The 19288-nt window shown below is 38.0% G+C and overlaps 1 protein-coding gene and 1 pseudogene across 1 annotated transcript; both read left to right on the top strand.

Moving 5' to 3' along the window:
- Positions 1–696: 696 nt before the first annotated feature.
- LOC112767106 (ATP phosphoribosyltransferase 2, chloroplastic-like) lies at positions 697–7715 on the top strand (annotated as a pseudogene).
- A 2348-nt stretch (positions 7716–10063) lies between these two features.
- On the top strand, positions 10064–11055 carry LOC112763749 (uncharacterized). The gene is made up of 2 exons (XM_025809341.1): positions 10064–10444; positions 10546–11055. Exons 1-2 carry the CDS (start codon positions 10064–10066, stop codon positions 11053–11055), a joined length of 891 nt encoding a protein of 296 aa, XP_025665126.1.
- The last annotated feature ends 8233 nt before the right edge of the window (positions 11056–19288 follow it).

Below are 19288 nucleotides of genomic sequence, written 5' to 3'. Positions count from 1 at the left end.
GTGTCTTCTGCTGACAAAACAACAATTACTCTGCACGCAAGTTAAGAGATGTACATAGAATTTGAAACAGAATAGGAACAATGAGATTAGAGCCATTATTGGTGGTAAAATATAATATCTAGAACTTAACAGTTTTTGTTTATGCTTTCTTATTATCAACCATGGACTGTGTTGCATTATAACTTAATAGTTTTTCATACTCATTGGGGTTTGTAATGTCTCAGTTGATACATGGTTGAAGTAAAGTAATTAATTTCTTGGCCGTATAAAACATTTACCCTTTTATTCATTTATTTGTAATTTTGGTCAATTGTTTCTGGAATGAAGTAATCAACTGTTGTTACGTCCATCTTAGTGATGCTGCTGCCATATGCTGGACATGATATTTATCTGGTTGATTTATTTGCCTTTGCTTCATTTAGATTGGAATTGCTAATGCCATCTTAGACCTAGTGAGTAGTGGGACCACGCTGAGAGAAAATAATTTGAAGGAAATTGAAGGTGGAACTGTGTTGGAAAGCCAGTTAGCAATCATTAACTTTTATTTTTGGCCCTGACTATCATGATCTATTAGTTTTAATAACAATAGGAAGTTCCAGCCTCCGGATGACTGCTTCTGCATTTGCCTTAATAAATTATCTCTCAATCTGACAATTGAATTTTCTCCAGGCTGTTCTTGTTGCAAGCAAAAAATCAATGATCCAACGGACAGGAGTAATGGAAATGACACATGATATACTAGAAAGATTAGAGGCACATTTGAGGGCCATTGGGCAGTTTACAATGCATATAATTCATTATTTTCCATCGCTCAAAATCTAATGTCTGATGCTGTAAGAATCGGGTTTTTCATGCAAAACTATTTTAATAAAAAATAATAATTTAAGTGACCGAAATGGATTCAAAATTTAGAAATTTTGATTTGAAAGTAAAAAGGTGAAATTTGGTTTCAATGAATTTTTCTGAGTCGGAAAATGTATTTTCTGACGAAAGACCGAGAACCGACAGCCGAACCGATCGAACCGGTTTAAGCTTGTTTGGTACTGTGTTTTGAGAAAAATAATATTTTGGAAAATTGATTTATTGTTTTGAAAGGAGAAAAATAATTTAGAATTGAAAACCAGGCACTAATCTTAAAGGTTTTGGCCCAAAGTGGGCCAAACGGACCAAAAATACTAACGGATTGGACCGGGCCCAAGGTCCAACATATATAAGCTCATTAAATGAGCTTTGAGCTCATTTTCCAGAAAATAAAGAGAGAGGGGCGGTGAGAAGAGTGAAGGGAGAAGGAAGGGGGTGACACTATTCACCTCCACCTTCCGGAAGCCATAACTTTTGATCCGGAGCTCTGATTGACGAGCCGTTTGTGGTCACGCGAAGCTCTTGACGAGCTCTTACTTTCTATTTAAGTTTTTCTGGTAAGAACTAGGAAACTCCATCCCCAGTTTCCAGCCCTAGATTCTGCGCGTTTTTATGTTTTGTTTTTGAGTAGATTTTGTGGTTTTGGTTGTTTAGGTGATCTCTAGTAGCAGATAATTGTTGGATTTTACCCCTACTCACGTTGGATAAGTTAAGGTTCCACTAAACCCTTGTGTTTAGTTGTTTTGTGTATCTTAGGTTTTGATTTGGTATATATATGTGATGTTAGATTGAGTTTTGGTGTTTGTTGCTGTTGGTTGAGGCTTTGGATCGAGCTTGGTGGCTTCGTTTTGATGTTTGGAATGTTTTGGGAATCAGCCAAGATATGGTTTCGATTTCCTTTATGTAATATGTAATATTTCTGGACACTTAGGCTAGTGACCCATAGGATAGGATTGAATTAATTTGGTTGTTGGAAATTGTTGTATGATGATGGTGTATAATGATTTGAGGATTGGAGTTGTTGAATGATGATTTATGATGAATTATGATGGGTTGATGATTTTTGAGTGTATTGATGAACTATAATGTTGTAATGATAATTATGGTGTGAAATAATTAAATTGAGATGAAATGTGATTGGGTGTGATGCTTAGTATTGATAGATGATGAATATTGATGGATTGTGTTGGTGGGTGTTGAGATTTGAAGATGGATAATGTATGGAAACTTGTCTCTCAACAATTTTCTCTCGGCAAGTATACCGAATTGTCGTCAAGTAAAAACTCACAATAGAGTGAGGTCGAATCCCACAAGGATTGATTGGTCAATCAACTTTAATTAGAGGAATGTTCTAGTCGAGCTTAGCAGAATTTGATTTAAGAATTGCAGAAAATGAAATGGCGGGAAAGTAAATAGCAAAAAACGTAAATGCTGGAAATAAAGAGCTGAATGTAAATGGCGGAAAGTAAATTGCAGAATCTTAAATGGGGAATGGGGAAGATGATCATAAAAGTAAACGGCAGAAATTAAAGAGAATGTGTAAGATCAGAAATGGGGGATTCATTGGGCTTAGGAGATGTTGCATTCTCCAGATCAAGTTCATTTTCATCTCTTCCTCAATCAATGCATTCATTGATCTCCTTGGCAATCTTAAGTGATTGAACTCCAATTCCTTGGTAATTCAATCTCTCAAATCTTGATCAATAGCCAATTCCTTGGTCTAATTGCTCATGAGAAGAGATGAAGTGTGGTCACTGATTATACCATATGTATTTCCAAATCAAAGTATTGGGAGAATTATATGTCACCATATCCGCCCAAACCCCAATTTGGTCCAACATGAGAAAGCATTTCTAGCATGATCTCTTCATTCCTCTTCCAAGGTTCAGAAGAGATCCAAGTATGAATAGCTTCTTTTCCAAGAGAACTATCCAATTGGATGAAGATTGAAAGCTTTCTAGTAAAATCAAGAGAAAAGAAAGAAGAAGAATAATGAAAACTATTATTGATCCATCAAATTACAACAGAGCTCCTTAACCCAATGAAATGGGTTTAGTTGTTCATAGCTCTGAGAATGGAAAGTATAGATGGAGAATACATCATGAAAGTTAAACTAAAAGTTGCAGAGAAAGTAAAAATACAGAGAGTACTTCTCCAAAATGCCAAAGACTCAGAAGCTCAAAAGCTCCCTTTCTAGTTCAAAACTACTCCTATTTATACTATTCTTCTGATCTTCTAGTTGGCTCTTCAAGTCTTGGATATGGGCCTTTGGATCTTGAGTTGAAGCAGTTATCATCTTTAGTGGGCTTAGCTTTACTTGCAGAGAGAGAATGTGAAGTAGGCATGGACTTTAGCTCAGGACGTTAGTAGCGTTAACGTTAAGTGAAAGTATGGGTTCGAGAACGTTAGTGATAATCACCTTTTTCACTAACGTTCCTAACCCAAGGATGGTCCACGTTAACTTCAATGTTAGTGGCATCAACTTGACCACTAACGTTGCCTCTTGGTCCTTCGCACATGTTATTGGGGTTTACCTTTTTCAATAACGTTGAGAGTACCCTTTTTTCCCCACGTTAGAGTTCACGTTAGTGCAGCTAACGTGACTCTTAACGTAGGCTTGCCAAATCTTCGAGAGCATTAGTGACACTTACCTTTGTCACTAACGTTCCAAAACGCCCCTACTTCCTACGTTAGAGTTCATGTTAATTAGGTTAACATGGCTTCTAACGTGGTAGTGATAGCCATCTCCAACGTTAGTGAAAAGGTGAGTGTCACTAACGTTGGCTCATCATCTCTTTCATCCACGTTAGCTTCCACGTTAATGTAATTAACGTGGGAGTTAACGTGGCTCATAGTGGCTCATTCCAACGTTAGTGACAAAGGTGAGCGTCACTAACATTGGCGATTCTTTGCTCCCTCCACATTAGAGTCCACGTTAACTGAGTTAACGTGGCTCTTAACGTGGCCAATATGAGCTTGGTCCAACGTTAGTGACAAAGGTGAGTGTCACTAACGTTGGCTTCATTTTATTTTTCCACGTTAGAGTTCACGTTAACTGAGTTAACGTGACTCTTAATGTGGACAATTGCCACTTTGGAATGTTAGTGGCACTTACTTTTACCACTAACGTTGGAGTTTTACTTCGCTTCTACGTTAGCTTCCACGTTAACTTAGTTAACGTGGCAACTAACGTGGGCTATGATGGCTCACGAAGGTGTTATTGGCGATCACTTTTCTCATTAACGTTGCAAGCTAGCTCTTTTCCACGTTAGTGGTCACGTTAGTTAGACTAATGTGGCTACTAACGTGGCTCTTCCTTGCTTCCTTTGTCCTGAAATCAAGTCATAAAGTGCATCAAAGCTCTAGTCCAAGTTATGAGATCATGCATTATCCAATTTGTCATTTAATTCATGCATAATTCTCATAAAAATCATGTAAAATTCACAATGTTTGCTTGAATCAAGATGTAAGTAAAATTCTACCCAAAACTTGCTTATTTACTTAAGAAAATACATGAAACTACGCTAAAACTACAAAGAAAAGGTCAGTGAAACTGGCCAAAATGCCCTGGCATTACAGGATGTTGATGATGATTTTATGGTTGGTTAGTGTAGTTGATGATGATTGTTGAGTGTAATTGGTGTTGATGAGTTTTATGATGGACTTGGTTAATATTAGACTTTGTTTGGTAATGATTATTGGAATTGATGAGGATTTATTTTGGTTGTTGAGGTTGTTGTTGGATAATGATGATTATGAGTGTAGAATTATGACTTGGTTAATGGTTGAGTAATTTAGGTGTTAAATTGAGGAGAATGATATGAAGAGGTAATATGTTGTGTGTGGTAGTGGTTTAAGATGATTGGGTAGGTTTTGATTTGGTTTTGGTTGGAAATGTTGGTAATGTTCAGGTTTTAAGACTTTTGGTAAAAGTAGGTTTTTGATGAACTTTGTCTGATTATAACTTTTGTCTCAGTTTTCCAAATTCGTTGAAACTTGTTTATAATTAAAGCTTATTGAAAACCCTTCAATTTGGTATAAAGTTTTCAAGATTTGAGTTTTTGTAGAGGAAGTTATGATCATTCAAAGTTGGTGTTAAAAATCTGAAATTCTGCAAAGTTTCAGAATTTCAGGATTCCTGATATGTGCGCACGCATAACCCTGCGAAAATCTTGATTTGTGCGGACGCACAGACCTGTGCGTATGCACACGCAGGGGAAGGCTCCCTGTTTGTAGCACTAGCACAGCTTGTGTGCGTGCATACCAATGAGGTTTTACAACCTGTGCGTACGCACAGCCCTGTGCGCACGCACACGTTGGGAAGGCCAATCTGTTGGGGCGCTAGCACACCTTGTGCGAGCGCACAGACCTTATCAAATTTGGTACCTGTGCATGCGCACACCCCTGTGCGTACGCACACTTTTAAAATCTTCCTGGGCATGCGCACGCACACACCTGTGCATACGCACATGCCCTGTTTCACAAATTTAAGTTTTGTTTTCAACTATTTCACCTTCCCATCAAGGTTGGAAGCTTCTATAACACCACTTTAAGACTCTTGGGCTTATTTTTTAGCATTAAAACATAGGAAAAGATCTTAGGAGAATTTATTTGGGTTTTACATTAGAAAATTAAAAAATGGAGGCTTAGGTTTCTGGTGTGCTGAGGATGAGTTTGGTTGAGAAAGAAGAAAGAGTAGTGAACTGGGTAATGGCCGACAATGAATTGAGAAACTGATGAGCTGATGAGTTCGGAATGGAAATTATGAATTTGATGATGGTTAAGATGAGCTGAGGGCTCAAAAAGGAATGAATGATCTTGATAGATGTTGAGAGTGTGACAGACACTATATCCTTGGGTTAATTATGATAGTGTGCAGGGCATCATGTCCCTGGGATTGGATTATGATTGATAACATTTTCTGCTGCAAGAGTGGGCTAGGCACTATATCCTTGGGTTACACATGCGAGTGTGCCTGACACTATATTCGTGGGTGAATAGAGTGTGCCCGACACTATATCCGTGGGTCAATAGAGTGTGCCTGACACTATATCTGAGGGTGCGGCAGAAAACCTACATCTAAAAGGATGTGTCGGGTTGGCATTTTTGGACCGACAAGTGATATCACGAGCCAATAGGATAGACATTCATCATATGCATCTTCTATATGCTTTTTTGTTTTGATTACTTGAGTTTGCCTAATTGTATAGCATGCCTACTTGCTTCTTGAATTACTTGCTGTATATGAAAACTATCTGTGTTTTATTTGTTTGCATTAATTGTGTTTGTCTGGTGCTAAGGAGGTTAGGTAGGCGGTGGCGATGGGATCACACGGAGGTTAGGTTGGCGAAGGCTGTGGGATACAGTGGTGTGATTAGTATTAGTTAGAATTTCCCTAAGTTTAGATAACCCGATTTATGGTTTAAGTTCTTTATGTATTTATTTATTTTGTTCTAAGCTTGAATATCCGTTTGCGACGTGAAGTTCTAGGATTGCCTTTGGCATACCGAGGCTTTACATCTTACATCATTGGGCACTGTTACCATATTGAGAACCTCCGGTTCTCATTCCATACTTTGTTGTTGTTTTTCAGATGCAGGTCGTAATCTACTTCGGTGAGATTGCGAATATGGTGACAGAGCGGAGTATGGTTCGTTCCTTATTTATTTCTGTCTTACTTTTGTCATAGTATTCTCTCACCTTTTGTATATTTATCTTTATGGCCTTAGAGGCTTATTTGAGAGATAGGTTGTATAAGCTGTTTTAATTCTAAAACTCTGTATCTTTCTATTTGTAACTAGTCGGCTTAAACTCCGCAAGCTGCAGCTAGTTCTCTATGATTATTATATATATATTATTCTCTTATACATATACCTTGTATCTTATGCGTTAGCTTCGTGTGAACGTTTCGCGCTTTTGTAAATCTGTCTTTGAGCTTAATCCTTCATTGGGCTCCTAGAATATATTATTTCTTTCTATATATAAATATGTATACGCCTTAGGACTGTCGTAACCTCTGATTAATCTTTGCTTTACGGCTAAAGGTAAGGCTTAGGGTAATTGGGGTGTTACAAATGCCATTTTCATTGTATTGACTAATTTTGTACTTGGCAGGTCACTGCAAACATGAGGGGAAGCAGTGCAGAGGAAGTAGCTGAGAGAGTATTGAGTCAACCATCATTATCTGGGTTGCAGGTGTGATTCGGAATGAACCCCTTACCTTCATTTTTCATTTCTTTTGCTGGTGGGAGCTTTCCTTACAACATTTGCTTTTTGCGTTAGCAAAGTTTGTCATATACTATCTACTGTGATCATGAGTAGTATCATTATTTTTTCACTATAATTTGTTCTTAATTTTAAGAGGAACATGTGATTATCTTCTGCAGGGACCCATTATAAGTCCTATTTTTGCAAACAGGATGGGAAGGAAATAGTAGACTACTATGCCATAGTGATATGTGTACCCAAGAAGGCACTATACAAGTCTATATAGCAGCTGAGAGCGGTGAGATTTTACATTTTTTTCAAAGCATCTGTTTTGGATTTCATATGAAGCCTTGTTATTCTGAATGACAGGAGTCCAAATAACCCAATTATATCTGGTTTGGGATAAAATGTTAGTCTACATAATGTATTACTGCCACTAGCAGTGGCTAGCATTATTACATGGACTCGGTCTAAAACAGTGACTATGTGAATTTCCCTTCATCTATGATTCTCATACTCATTTTCATGTTGATTACATTCGTTTAATGCAGATTGGTTGCAGTGGCGTTCTTATGTCACCATTGACCTACGTTTTTTATGAGGAAAAGCCAAGATGGCATCAGCTACTTTCTAAACTTAGATTGTAGTCATTTATGATCAATGGATGAAACCTTTTTCACATACTATGGACGCAGAAGCGCATCGACTTTGATGAAAGCTGCAAAGTACACCCCCGTTTAGAATTAAAAACTAAAAATGCATTTCTTGATCTTCATTTATAGCAACTTCTGGATTGATATTGGTTGGAAGTTTTATAGCGAGCAAGTCTGTATTTTCCTCCTTTTTGTCTCTTTTTGGCACTTGTTAATAATATGGATAAAGAAGTGAGTTCGTTTTCTTGGTAGCCTTTGTTTTTCGTTTACTTCTTTAGTTGGAAAATTGGAGTTGAAGTTGAAGGTTCAATTGCTATGAAATATAGCTTTAGTGTTGTATTTTTTAACTTTCTATTATATTTCAGTGGCTTAAGATAGATCAATTATATCTTATAAATTTAGGATATGTTTGAACTTTACTCTTGTTCATTTTTTGGATTAAGTTATATTGTATCTATCATACTCAGCAATAATTAGTTACGATAATATATAGGTTACTAATAACTTATATTAACTGATAAAGTAAAGGAAATTAGTAATATAGAATTGTAATATGTAGAAGAAGGATAAATTAGTGTATAAACTAATGAAAAATAGCTTAGTAATTTGTCTTTTAAAGAAAGTAGTAAAAATGTCTAAAAAGATAATTCCTCACTCCCAAATATCTTCATGCTCTCTGCTTCCACCCTGCTCCTATATTTCCAAGCATTCTCTTGAATTACGAGACATAAATCGTTGTACTCAGAGGCGGATTGACGGGGGGCCTAAGGTGGCCACGGTCCCCCCAAAAATTTTTCAAAAAAATTAGTAAATAGTAATAATTAATAATATTAAGTATTTTATATATATAATATTAGACAAAAAAATATAAGTTACAGAATTTTGTAAATTAAAGTAACTAAAAACTACATTATGTATTGGATATTTGGATTATTGTTACTCTTGTTAACAAATAGCCCATTCTAATAATTAATAAAAATAGTTTTATTATACTAGCCCAATAGACAGTAGCCCATATTATTAATTAAAGTAGTACTAGTACATTTTTCAAACATTTTTCTTCAAACCATGAGAGACATCAGCGCACACTTTCTCTCTTTTAGTGGCTCCCATTTGTGTAGACTTTTGGTCTTCTACTCTTCTCATTCTAATTTTCTTTCCATACTAAAATAAGACATATGAAGAAAAACCATTGAAGATTTGAAGTGAACAGCGAAATATTAACCATTGAATGCACAACAAAGACTCAAAGAGGTATATTTCAATTTTTTTCAAGTTAATAACAATGTCAAGTATTATTTATATTATTTATTTAAAATAATTAATTTATTTTTTTTATAATGGACAATGTTCAAAGATTGAAGTAAGAGCAAAACTCAATAGAGTTATTTTTGGGTGAGACTTGGAACAAAAAATAATCAGGTAAATCAATAACTTTATTTTTGGTTATTATATATTTGTGTTTCTAAAATTATTTGTTATTGGTCAATAGGTTTAGTATTTTTTTTTAAGAAATAACATATATGCAATTATTTTTGTTTTTTTTGTTAGATAGTTCAAGTTAAGTTAAAAATGTCAAAGATGAAAATAATTCACTCATTTTTCAAGAGAAAAAAGAGAATATATGATGAACAAAATTCAGCTTCAGATTTATTGAGTAATGTTCAAAATATTATTGAACAACCTAAGATACAACCTGTGACATAACTTGTTGAGCAAGATATTCAACCCCTGCTTCTAAAATAACAAGGACTGAAATAGATCAAGTTAATATTGATACATTGATGCGTGATCCCGAAAAGCATCCACAAATTTAGAATTATCCTATCAATCAACAAGATGAAATCTGTAGAGCATATATAAAGCTTGTACCATATTAATTTATTATGGATGAGTACCCTCTTTCTGGTCTTGAAAGTTATCCTCGTCGTTTCAAAGCTCATTGGTTTAAGAGTTTTTCTTGGCTAGAATATTCAGCAGAAGTGGATGCTGCATTTTGTCTTCCATGTTATTTATTTTCTAGAAAATCAAGTCCATTCACATCAGGAGGATTTCACAATTGGAAAAAAGTGAATAATTGAAAGGATTGTGCATTTTTATCTCGTGTGGGTAAATCTCTTAATTCTCCTCATAATATTGCTGTTAAGTCTTGTAAAGATTTGCTTAACCAATTATGTCACATTGACAAAGTATTGGCTAAGTAAAGCCCACAACAAGTTTTAAGTAATAGATTGCGTCTTAAAGCCTCTATTGATACTGTTAGATGGTTAACGTTTCAAGCTTGTGCTTTTAGGGGACATGATGAGAGTCATGAGTCTTAGAATCGAGGAAATTTTCTTAAAATGTTAAAATTATTAGCTTCTTACAATAAAGAAGTGGATGCAGTTGTCTTGGAGAATGCTCCTCAAAATGCAATATACACATCACCTTTTATTGAAAAGGAAATTATACATGTTTTTTCTAGAAAGGTGCAAAATAAAATTCGCAATGAGATTGGTAATGCAAAGTTTTATTTGATTGTTGATGAAGCTAGAGATGAATCTAAAAGAGAACAAATGGCACTTGTTAGATTTGTTGATAAGCATGGATTTGTCAAAGAAAGGCTAATAGATGTTGTTCATGTCAAAGATACTACTTCTGCTACTCTAAAACAAGAGATTTGTTCTGCATTATCTCATCATAATCTCAACATTCAAAATGTTCGAGGTCAAGGGCATGACGGGGCTAGTAATATGCGTGGAGAGTGGAAAGGGTTACAAGCTTTAACTATTCAAGAATATCCTTATTATGCATATTATGTTCATTACTTGCTCATCAATTACAGCTAGCTCTTGTTGCTGCAGCTAAAGAAGTTGTTGATGTTCATACTTTTTTCCAAAGTTTAAGTAATATTATCAATATTGTGTGCTCTTCTTGCAAACGCAATGATGAATTACGAGCTGCTTATGCAACTGAAATTTCCCATTTAGTTGCAACTAATCAAATTGAAATAGGAAGGGGAGTTAATCAAATTGGCACATTAAAAAGATCAGGAGATACCAGATGGAGCTCTCACTTCATCTCAATTTGTAGCCTTTTACGTATTTTTGGAGCAACAACTTCACTTCTGGAAGATTTGGCTACTAATGGATCTACATATTCTCAACGTGGTGATGCTACTTATGCTCTTAAATCTTTATTATCATTTCATTTTGTTTTCATTTTGCATATGATGAAAGAAATCATGGGAATCACTGATAAACTTTGTCAAGCATCAGCAAAAATCTCAAGACATTTTGAATGCTATGCATCTGGTTTTTGGTACAAAGTCATTGATTCAATAGTTAAGAGATAGTAGTTGGGGAGCACTTTTAGAGAAAGTTAGTTCTTTCTACAATGATCATGCTATTCAGATACCTGATATGGGTGCTTGATAAACCATTATTTTATGATTTATACTATGTTTAATTGAGTGGTTTTGTCAAGTCTTTCACCCACTTATTCATATGATTTGCATGTATTCACAATTCCTTCCTAAAATTGTTCTATGATTAAAAACTTGCTTCCTAAAGATCTTTTAATTGTATATTTTTATCCTCCTTCATACCATTCGATGCCATGATCTGTGTGTTAAGTGTTTCAGGCTTCATAGGACAGAAATGGCTTAGAGAATGGAGAGGAAACTTGCAAAAATGGAAGGAAAAACAAGAAATTGAGGAGATGACCAGCGAGAAGCGACGCGGACGCATGGTCCACGCAACCGCGCGAAATGAAGAAAATCACAGCGACGCGCTCACGTGCCTGATGCGAATGCATGGATTGGAAGCTGCATGAGTGACGCGAATGCGTGGACGACGCGCACGCGTGGCACGGAAAAACGCTGGACGACGCGAACGCGTGGACGATGCGATCACGTGACGTGCACAATTTGCAGAATTTACAGCAAACGCTGGCGTGGATTCTGGGCTGCGTTTTAACCCAACTTTCGGCCCAGAAACGCAGATTAGAGCCAGGGAACATGCAGAGACGAAATAACATTCATTCCGCATAATTTTTAGTTTTTAGATCTGATTTTACTCCTCCTCTAGGTTTTCTCTCTACACATTGATAGTTCTTAGGATTTTGGTTTTATTGCTTTTTAGATTGGGATATCGAGAAGAGTTGTTACCTCTGCAAGACTTCATCTCTCTAGTTTGTTTTCTCTACTTTTTACTTACTTTTTCATATCCTTAATTTGTCCAGAGTACAATTGGATTATTTTTAGAGTTATTTAATACAAAGACTATTTTTATTTTTATTTTATTAATATTTTTGATTATTGTTTATCATGTCTCTTTTTATTTCCCCTCTTTATTTTGTGAAGTCTACATTTATAATAATGGAGTAGTTCCCCAACTTGATTGGGAGTTGATTAAAAGGAGAACCTTGAGTTGGAATACTCAAGAGTTCAATTGTAATTGGTTCGCCGTTGGTTGGCTTGTTAGTCACTAACTCTAATCCTTCCCAAGGGAGAGGATTAGGACTTGTGAATAGAAGTTGACTTTTAACTTGACTTTCCTTCATTCGTTGAGGGTTAACTAAGTAGAAACAACTACTAATTATTAATTGATCTTGAGAAAATTCCAACAAGGATAGAACTTCCGATTAATCTTCTCCCGGTCAAGATTTTTATTTAAATTACATAAATTCTCTGATTTAATTTCCTGTTTATCAAACTCAAAACCATTTTGGAAAACCTCTGATTAATAAAATAACATATCTTTCTGCAACTCGTTGGGAGACGACCTGGGACTTATACTCCCAGTATTTTAATTCTAATTTTGTGACAACCCCTTCTAAATTGATAAGCGGATTTTTGTTGGTTAAGAACTGTACTTGCAACGTATTTCTCATATTAATTTCTTAATCTGCCAATTTTTGCCACGTCAATTTTTGGCGTCGTTGCCAGGGAGTTGCAATAGAGTGCTAAGTTATTGATTGGAATTTATTTATTTGCATTTTATTTTATTTTGCTACTATGAGTTGCATGTTTCTTTCATTGAATGACGCGTTCACTTCCTGATCCAAGCTTGCCAGTATTTGATCCTAAGATTGAAAGAACTATTTCACGTATAAGGCAAGCTCGGCGTCGGTTAGTCCTCTCCGAGGACGAATCTGAAACGTCACTTAAGGAAGAAACAAGCTCCTTTTCTACTGATTCGGTTGATTTACGTGCAGGTAACATGGCAGCACCTAGGAGAGTTACTATCCAGGAAGCTAGAGCCCCTGATTTTACACTGCAACCGTATCAAGCGCATCACCCAGTGGTGGCTGTAGATTTTGAACTAAAGACTGCACTACTCAACTTGATGCCTAAGTTTCATGGCTTACCTGCTCAAGAGCCTATCAAGCACCTTAGGGATTTCCGAGCAGCCTGTTCTACTGTCAGGCGTGATGGTGCAGATGAAACTTCTATTTTGTTAAAAGCCTTCCCATTCTCTCTTGAGGGAAAGGTGAGAGAGTGGTACTACACTCAATCCGGAGCAACTGTTTCTAACTGGGATACGCTTAGAAGAAAATTTTTGGAAAAATTCTTTCCAGCTGAAGTTACTGATAAACTGAGGAAAGACATTTTCATGATTGTTCAGGACGACTCCGAGACTCTCTACGAATACTGGGAGCGCTTCAACAATCTTCTAGAAGCATGTCCCCACCATATGATTGACAAGATAGTGTTTCTCGGCTACGTCACACAGGGCATGAAGCCTCAAGATAAGACCACATTGGAAAGTGCTAGCAATGGGTCTATGAAAAAGTACAAGACCACTGATGAGGCATGACAATTGATCAGCGACTTAGCTGAATCTACTCGGAATCACAGGCAGAACAAAGCCAGTCAAGAGCTGTTGCAGAGGTATCTTCTAGCAAAGAGACTACTGCTCTAAGTCAGAGTATATGTGAAATGACCAACTTACTGAAGCAGATGCAGTTGAGTCAACAACAAGCTCAGCAAGCTCAACCTTCTCCACCACAGCAAAGCCAACAGTTGGTTCCACAAAGAGTATGCGGGATCTGTGCTGATTATAGTCATTATACTGATGAATACCCGCAGCTCCAACAGGAAGACAACACTGTGGCAGCCACTCATAACTTCTATGACCGCCCCTATCAACGATACAATCAAGGTGGCAGCTACAACCATGGATGGCAGGACAATTCCAACCAAGGTTGGAGAGATAATTCTAACCAGAGTTGGAGGGACAATCATAACAGAGGAGGCAGAGATAACAATGGAAACCAGAGGTAAAATAACAATAACAACATCAGGCAGCAGAATCAGAATCAGGCCTATAGAGTACCTCATCTAAGGCAGCGTTAAGCATTTCAGCAGACCCCTCAGATCACTTATCCCTCTTTATCTTCTAATGAGGAGTTACTACAATCTATTGATCGGAGACAGTAGGCCATGGAAAACAACCTTACATCTACTCTAAATGATCTGAACTCTACCTTGCAAGCTCTTGTCTCACAGATTGGATCACTAAATAACTCCACCAACCAACCTTCGAGCTCCAGTGGACTTCCTTCTCAACCCTTACCTAATCTCAAGGGTGGCATCAATGCCATCACTCTGAGATCTGGGACCACATTGTAGGAGAGGAACCAAGAGGAGCCAAGTCCACCAGAACACACCCCAGCTGAAGATGCGGTGGAAATAGAAGATGCTGAAGAGGAATAGGACATACAGGACATAGTTGAAGAAGAGGAGACTCAACCACAGGGTGAAGCACCAAAGGATGCTGAAACTGCTGATAACACCCGTCCTATCCTATTTCCACACCTTGCTAAGAAATCCAGGAAGCATATGGAACTTGATCCCAAAATGGTAGAAATCTTCAAAAAGGTTGAGGTAACCGTTTCCCTTTTTGATGTTATTCAGCAAGTACCTAAATACGTAAAGTTTCTAAAAGAATTATGCATACATAAAGATAAAATTAATGAATTAGAAACTATTTCTTTAGGTAGTTCTATATCTGCTTTAATAGGAAATATACCTAAAAAATGTAGTGATCCAGGCCCATGTATGGTTAACTGTACCATTGGAGGTGTGATATTTTCTGACTGTATGTGTGATTTAGGAGCGTGCGTGAGTATTATGCCCTTGTCTATATATGATGCTTTAAGGCTCCCTCCCTTAAAAAGGTCGGTAGCTCGTTTTGTGTTAGCAGATAAAAGTATTATTACAGTGGTTGGGATTGCTGAAGATGTGTTAGTGAGCATTAAGGGGCTCACGTTTTTCATTGACTTCTATATCATGGAGATGCGCCAAAATGACTCAGGAAAGCCTTCATCAATCCTGCTTGGAAGACCGTTCTTGAAAACTTCGAAGTTCAAGCTGGATGCCTTTTCGGGAACCTATTCTTTTGAGGTAGATGGCAGAACAATGAGCTTCAATCTGGATGAAGCTATGAAGCATCCCCCAGAAGATCACTCCATATTCCAATGCGACATCATTGATGATATTATAGCTGCAACTCACCAGGAAGAAATGGAAGAGAGTCACCTGGAGCAAGATCCAAGTGTGGGGACACCCTCTGAACATACTGAAGATTCATTATCATTTTCACCAGCCCCAGATGATCCAGAGCCAAGCCATGAGCAAAAAATGGAATTAAAGCCCCTTTCTCCACACCTCAAGTATGCTTACCTTGAGGACAAGCAGAAGTTCACAGTTATCATTGCAAGGGAGCTCACTTCCCAACAAGAAGAACAACTGCTTAGTGTATTGAGAACGCATAAGAAAGCAATTGGATGGAGCTTGACGGATATAGTAGGCATCAACCCTCAAGTTTGTGAACACAGAATATTCTTAGAAGAAGGAGCAAAGCCTGTCTGACAACCTCAGCGAAGATTGAATCCAACCATCTTAGAAGTTGTCAAGAAGGAAGTAACCAGACTACTTGAAGTAGATATCATTTACCCCATTTCAGATAGCGAATGGGTCAGCCCAGTGCAAGTGGTGCCCAATAAGTCTGGAGTCACAATAATAAGAAATGAGCAGGGAGAACTTCTGACAACCAGAGTGCAGAACTCATGGAGAGTTTGCATTGACTACAGGTGTCTCAACCAAGCCACTCGCAAGGATCATTACCCCTTGCCATTCATTGATCAGATGCTTGATCGCCTATCAGGTAAATCTCATTACTGTTTTTTAGATGGTTATACAGGTTATTTTCAAATCCATATAGCTCCTGAAGATCAGGAAAAGACTACTTTTACATGTCCTTTTGGGACTTATGCCTATAAGAGAATGCCCTTTGGCATATGCAATGCACCAGCTACTTTCCAAAGGTGTATGATGATTCTTTTCTCTGATCTCATTGAGACCTGTATGGAAGTTTTTATGGATGACTTTAGCGTATATGGCGATTCATTTAGCCTTTGCTTGGATAGTTTATCTAGAGTATTGGACAGGTGTGTTAGTTCAAACCTTGTTTTAAATTTTGAAAAGTGTCATTTTATGGTGAAACAAGGAATTGTTCTAGGACATGTTGTTTCTGATACTGGTATCTCTGTAGACCCAGCAAAGGTGGATGTTATTTCTAGTTTACCTTACCTCTCCTTCGTGAGGGAAGTCCGTTCGTTCCTTGGCCATGCAGGTTTTTACCGGAGATTCATTAAGGACTTCAGTAAGGTAGCACTACCCTTATCCAGACTACTGCAGAAAGATATTGAGTTCGAGTTCAGTGAGGATTGCAAACAAGCGTTTGATAAGCTGAAGACCGCCCTGACTCAAGCTTCGATTGTGAGGGGACCAGACTGGAGTCAACCATTTGAAATCATGTGTGATGCTTCCAATCATGCAATAGGAGCAGCACTAGCTCAGCATGAAGGTAACGATCCTTTTGTAATTGCTTATGTATCTAAGACTTTAGATGCTGCTCAATCTAATTACACTACTACTGAAAAAGAGCTTCTAGCTATTCTTTTGATCGGTAAAGAATTTTATAAAAATATTTTCGCGTTGTAAGTACGCTTCGCTCACGCTTTCGCGTAGGATGTGCGTAATGCAAGTGACGCGGTCGCGTCAGGGACGCGAACGCGTGGGCTAAATTGTGCTAAACGCACAACAGCTGCACGATTCCAGCCCAACTTTCTGGGCGTTGGATCTTTACGCCGATTTCCATTCCACGCCCACGCGTGGCCTGCACGCTCGCGTGGGGTGAATTTTTTCCTTTTTTTTATTATGCAATTATGCAGTATGCAATATGCAGTGCTAATGTTGATGCTATGAATAATTCCAAGTTTAATGAAAATAAAATAAAATAAAAACAAACAACACGAAATAAAATTGAAAAAGAAACGATCATACCATGGTGGGTTGTCTCCCACCTAGCACTTTTAGTTATAGTCCTTAAGTTGGACATTTGATGAGCTTCCTGTTATGGTGGTTTGTGCTTGAATTCATCCAGAAATCTCCACCAATGTTTGGAATACCAACAGCCTCCGGGGTCCCAAACAAGGCACGTAAAGCCCTTGAGCAGTTTTAAACAGGTTCTCAGGCTTCCGGTGTGCTGAATGTTAGAACAGACTCCAGTATCCCAAACTTTGCTTTTACACCCGTCTTTGTCTTGATCTACATTTTTCCAGCCGGGTGATAAGTAATCTGAATTCTCACTGCAATGACCAAACAGCTTCCGAGATCCATACAATTGAGCTTGACACCAATCCTTGTACCTCAAATTGAAGTGTGAAACTTCGAAGTTACCCTTTGAGGAACCAAAGGAATCTGAGGCTCGTACAGAGACTATAGAGATTCCATTGAACTTCCTTCTGCCATTCATGAACTCTGATGAATATTCTTCCTCTAAAGAGGATGAAGACATCATTGAAGAGAAGGTTGCTAAATATCTAGGAGCCATCGTGAAGTTGAATGCCAGTTTATTTGGTAATGAGACTTGGGAGGATGAACTCCCCTTGTTCACCAATGAACTGAGTGCACTAATGAGGCAGACATTGCCTCAGAAGAAATTGGATCCCGGAAATTTCTTTATACCTTGTACCATAGGCACCATGACCTTTGAGAAGGCTCTGTGTGACCTTGGGTCAGGGATAAACCTCATGCCACTCTCTGTAATGGAAAAACTGGGAATCTTTGAAGTACAAGCTGCAAGAATCTCACTGGAGATGGCAGACAAATCAATGAAATAGGCTTATAGACTAGTAGAGGATGTGCTAGTAAAGGTTAAAGGCCTTTACATCCCTGCTGATTTCATAATCCTAGATACTGAGAAGGATGAGGATGAATCCATCATCCTTGGCGGACCTTTCCTAGCCACAGCAAAAGCTGTGATTGATGTTGACAGAGGAGAGTTGGTCTTTCAGTTGAATGAAGACTACCTTGTATTTAAGACTCAAGGTTCTCCTTCTGTAACCATAGAGAGAAAGCATGAGAAGCTTCTCTCAGAATAGAGTCAAACAAAACCCCCACATTCAAACTCTAAGTTTGGTGTTGGGAGGCCACAACCAAACTCTAAGTTTGGTATTGAGAGGCCCCAACATTGCTCTGATTATCTATGAGGCTCCATGAGAGCTCACTGTCAAGCTATTGACATTAAAGAAGCGCTTGTTGGGAGGCAACCCAATGTTATTTACTTATATCTATTTATTTTCCATTGCTATTTTATGTTTTCTTTAGGTTGATGATCATGTGAAGTAAAAAAAAAAACTGAAAAATCAAAAACAGATTGAAAAATAGCTCACCCTGGACGAAGAGCTTACTGGCGTTTAAACGCCAGTAAGAGTAGCAGAATGGGTGTTAAACGCCCAGTCTGGCACCATTCTGGGTGTTTAACGCCAGAAACAGGCACCAGACTGGCGTTTAATGCCAGAATAGAGCATGGAATTGGCGTTTAACGCCAAGAATGGGAGAAAAGCTGGCGTTAAACGCCAAAAACAAGCAGCAAGCTGGCGTTTAACGCCATACATGCATTCTAAGGGCGTTTTGCACGCCTAAATGGAGCAGGGATGCTAAGTCCTTGACCCCTCAGGATCTGTGGACCCCACAGGATCCCCACCTACCCTACCTCTTCTTATCTTCTCTTCACACCTTTTCATAACACTCTTTCCCAAATGCCCTTCACCAATCACCTCCATATCTCTTCCCCAAATACCCTTCACCAATCACCTCCATATCTCTTCCCCAAATACCCTTCATCACTCACATCCATCCACTCTTCCCCAAAAACCCCACCTACCTCCAAATTCAAAATTCTTTTCCCTCCCAAACCCAACCCTAATGGCCGAAACCTACCATTCCCCTCACCCCCATATAAACCCCTCAACATTACTCCATTTTCACACATTACAACCACTACTTCTCCCCCTTGGCCGAATACACCTTCTCCCTCCATCTCCTCCATTTTCTTCTTCTTCTACTACTTTCTTTCTTCTTTTGCTCGGAGACGAGCAAACCTTTTAAGTTTGGTGTGGTAAAAGTATTGCTTTTTGTTTTTCCATAACCATCAATGGCACCTAAGGCCAGAGAAACCTCAAGAAAGAGGAAAGGGAAGGCAATTGCTTCCACCTCTGAGTCATGGAAGATGGAG

Source organism: Arachis hypogaea, chromosome 17, assembly GCF_003086295.3.
Source record: "Arachis hypogaea cultivar Tifrunner chromosome 17, arahy.Tifrunner.gnm2.J5K5, whole genome shotgun sequence".
Taxonomy (NCBI): domain Eukaryota; kingdom Viridiplantae; phylum Streptophyta; class Magnoliopsida; order Fabales; family Fabaceae; genus Arachis; species Arachis hypogaea.
This window is presented reverse-complemented; position numbering and strand designations above follow the sequence as displayed.

What these genes read in the sequence shown, in the direction of transcription:
- LOC112763749 (XM_025809341.1), top strand. Translation starts at nt 10,064, where the DNA reads ATGTTAAAATTATTAGCTTCTTACAATAAAGAAGTGGATGCAGTTGTC. An exon ending in GAGGTCAAGGGCATGACGGG is followed by an intron (nt 10,445 to 10,545) that starts GCTAGTAATATG and finishes CATCAATTACAG; the next exon opens with CTAGCTCTTGTTGCTGCAGC.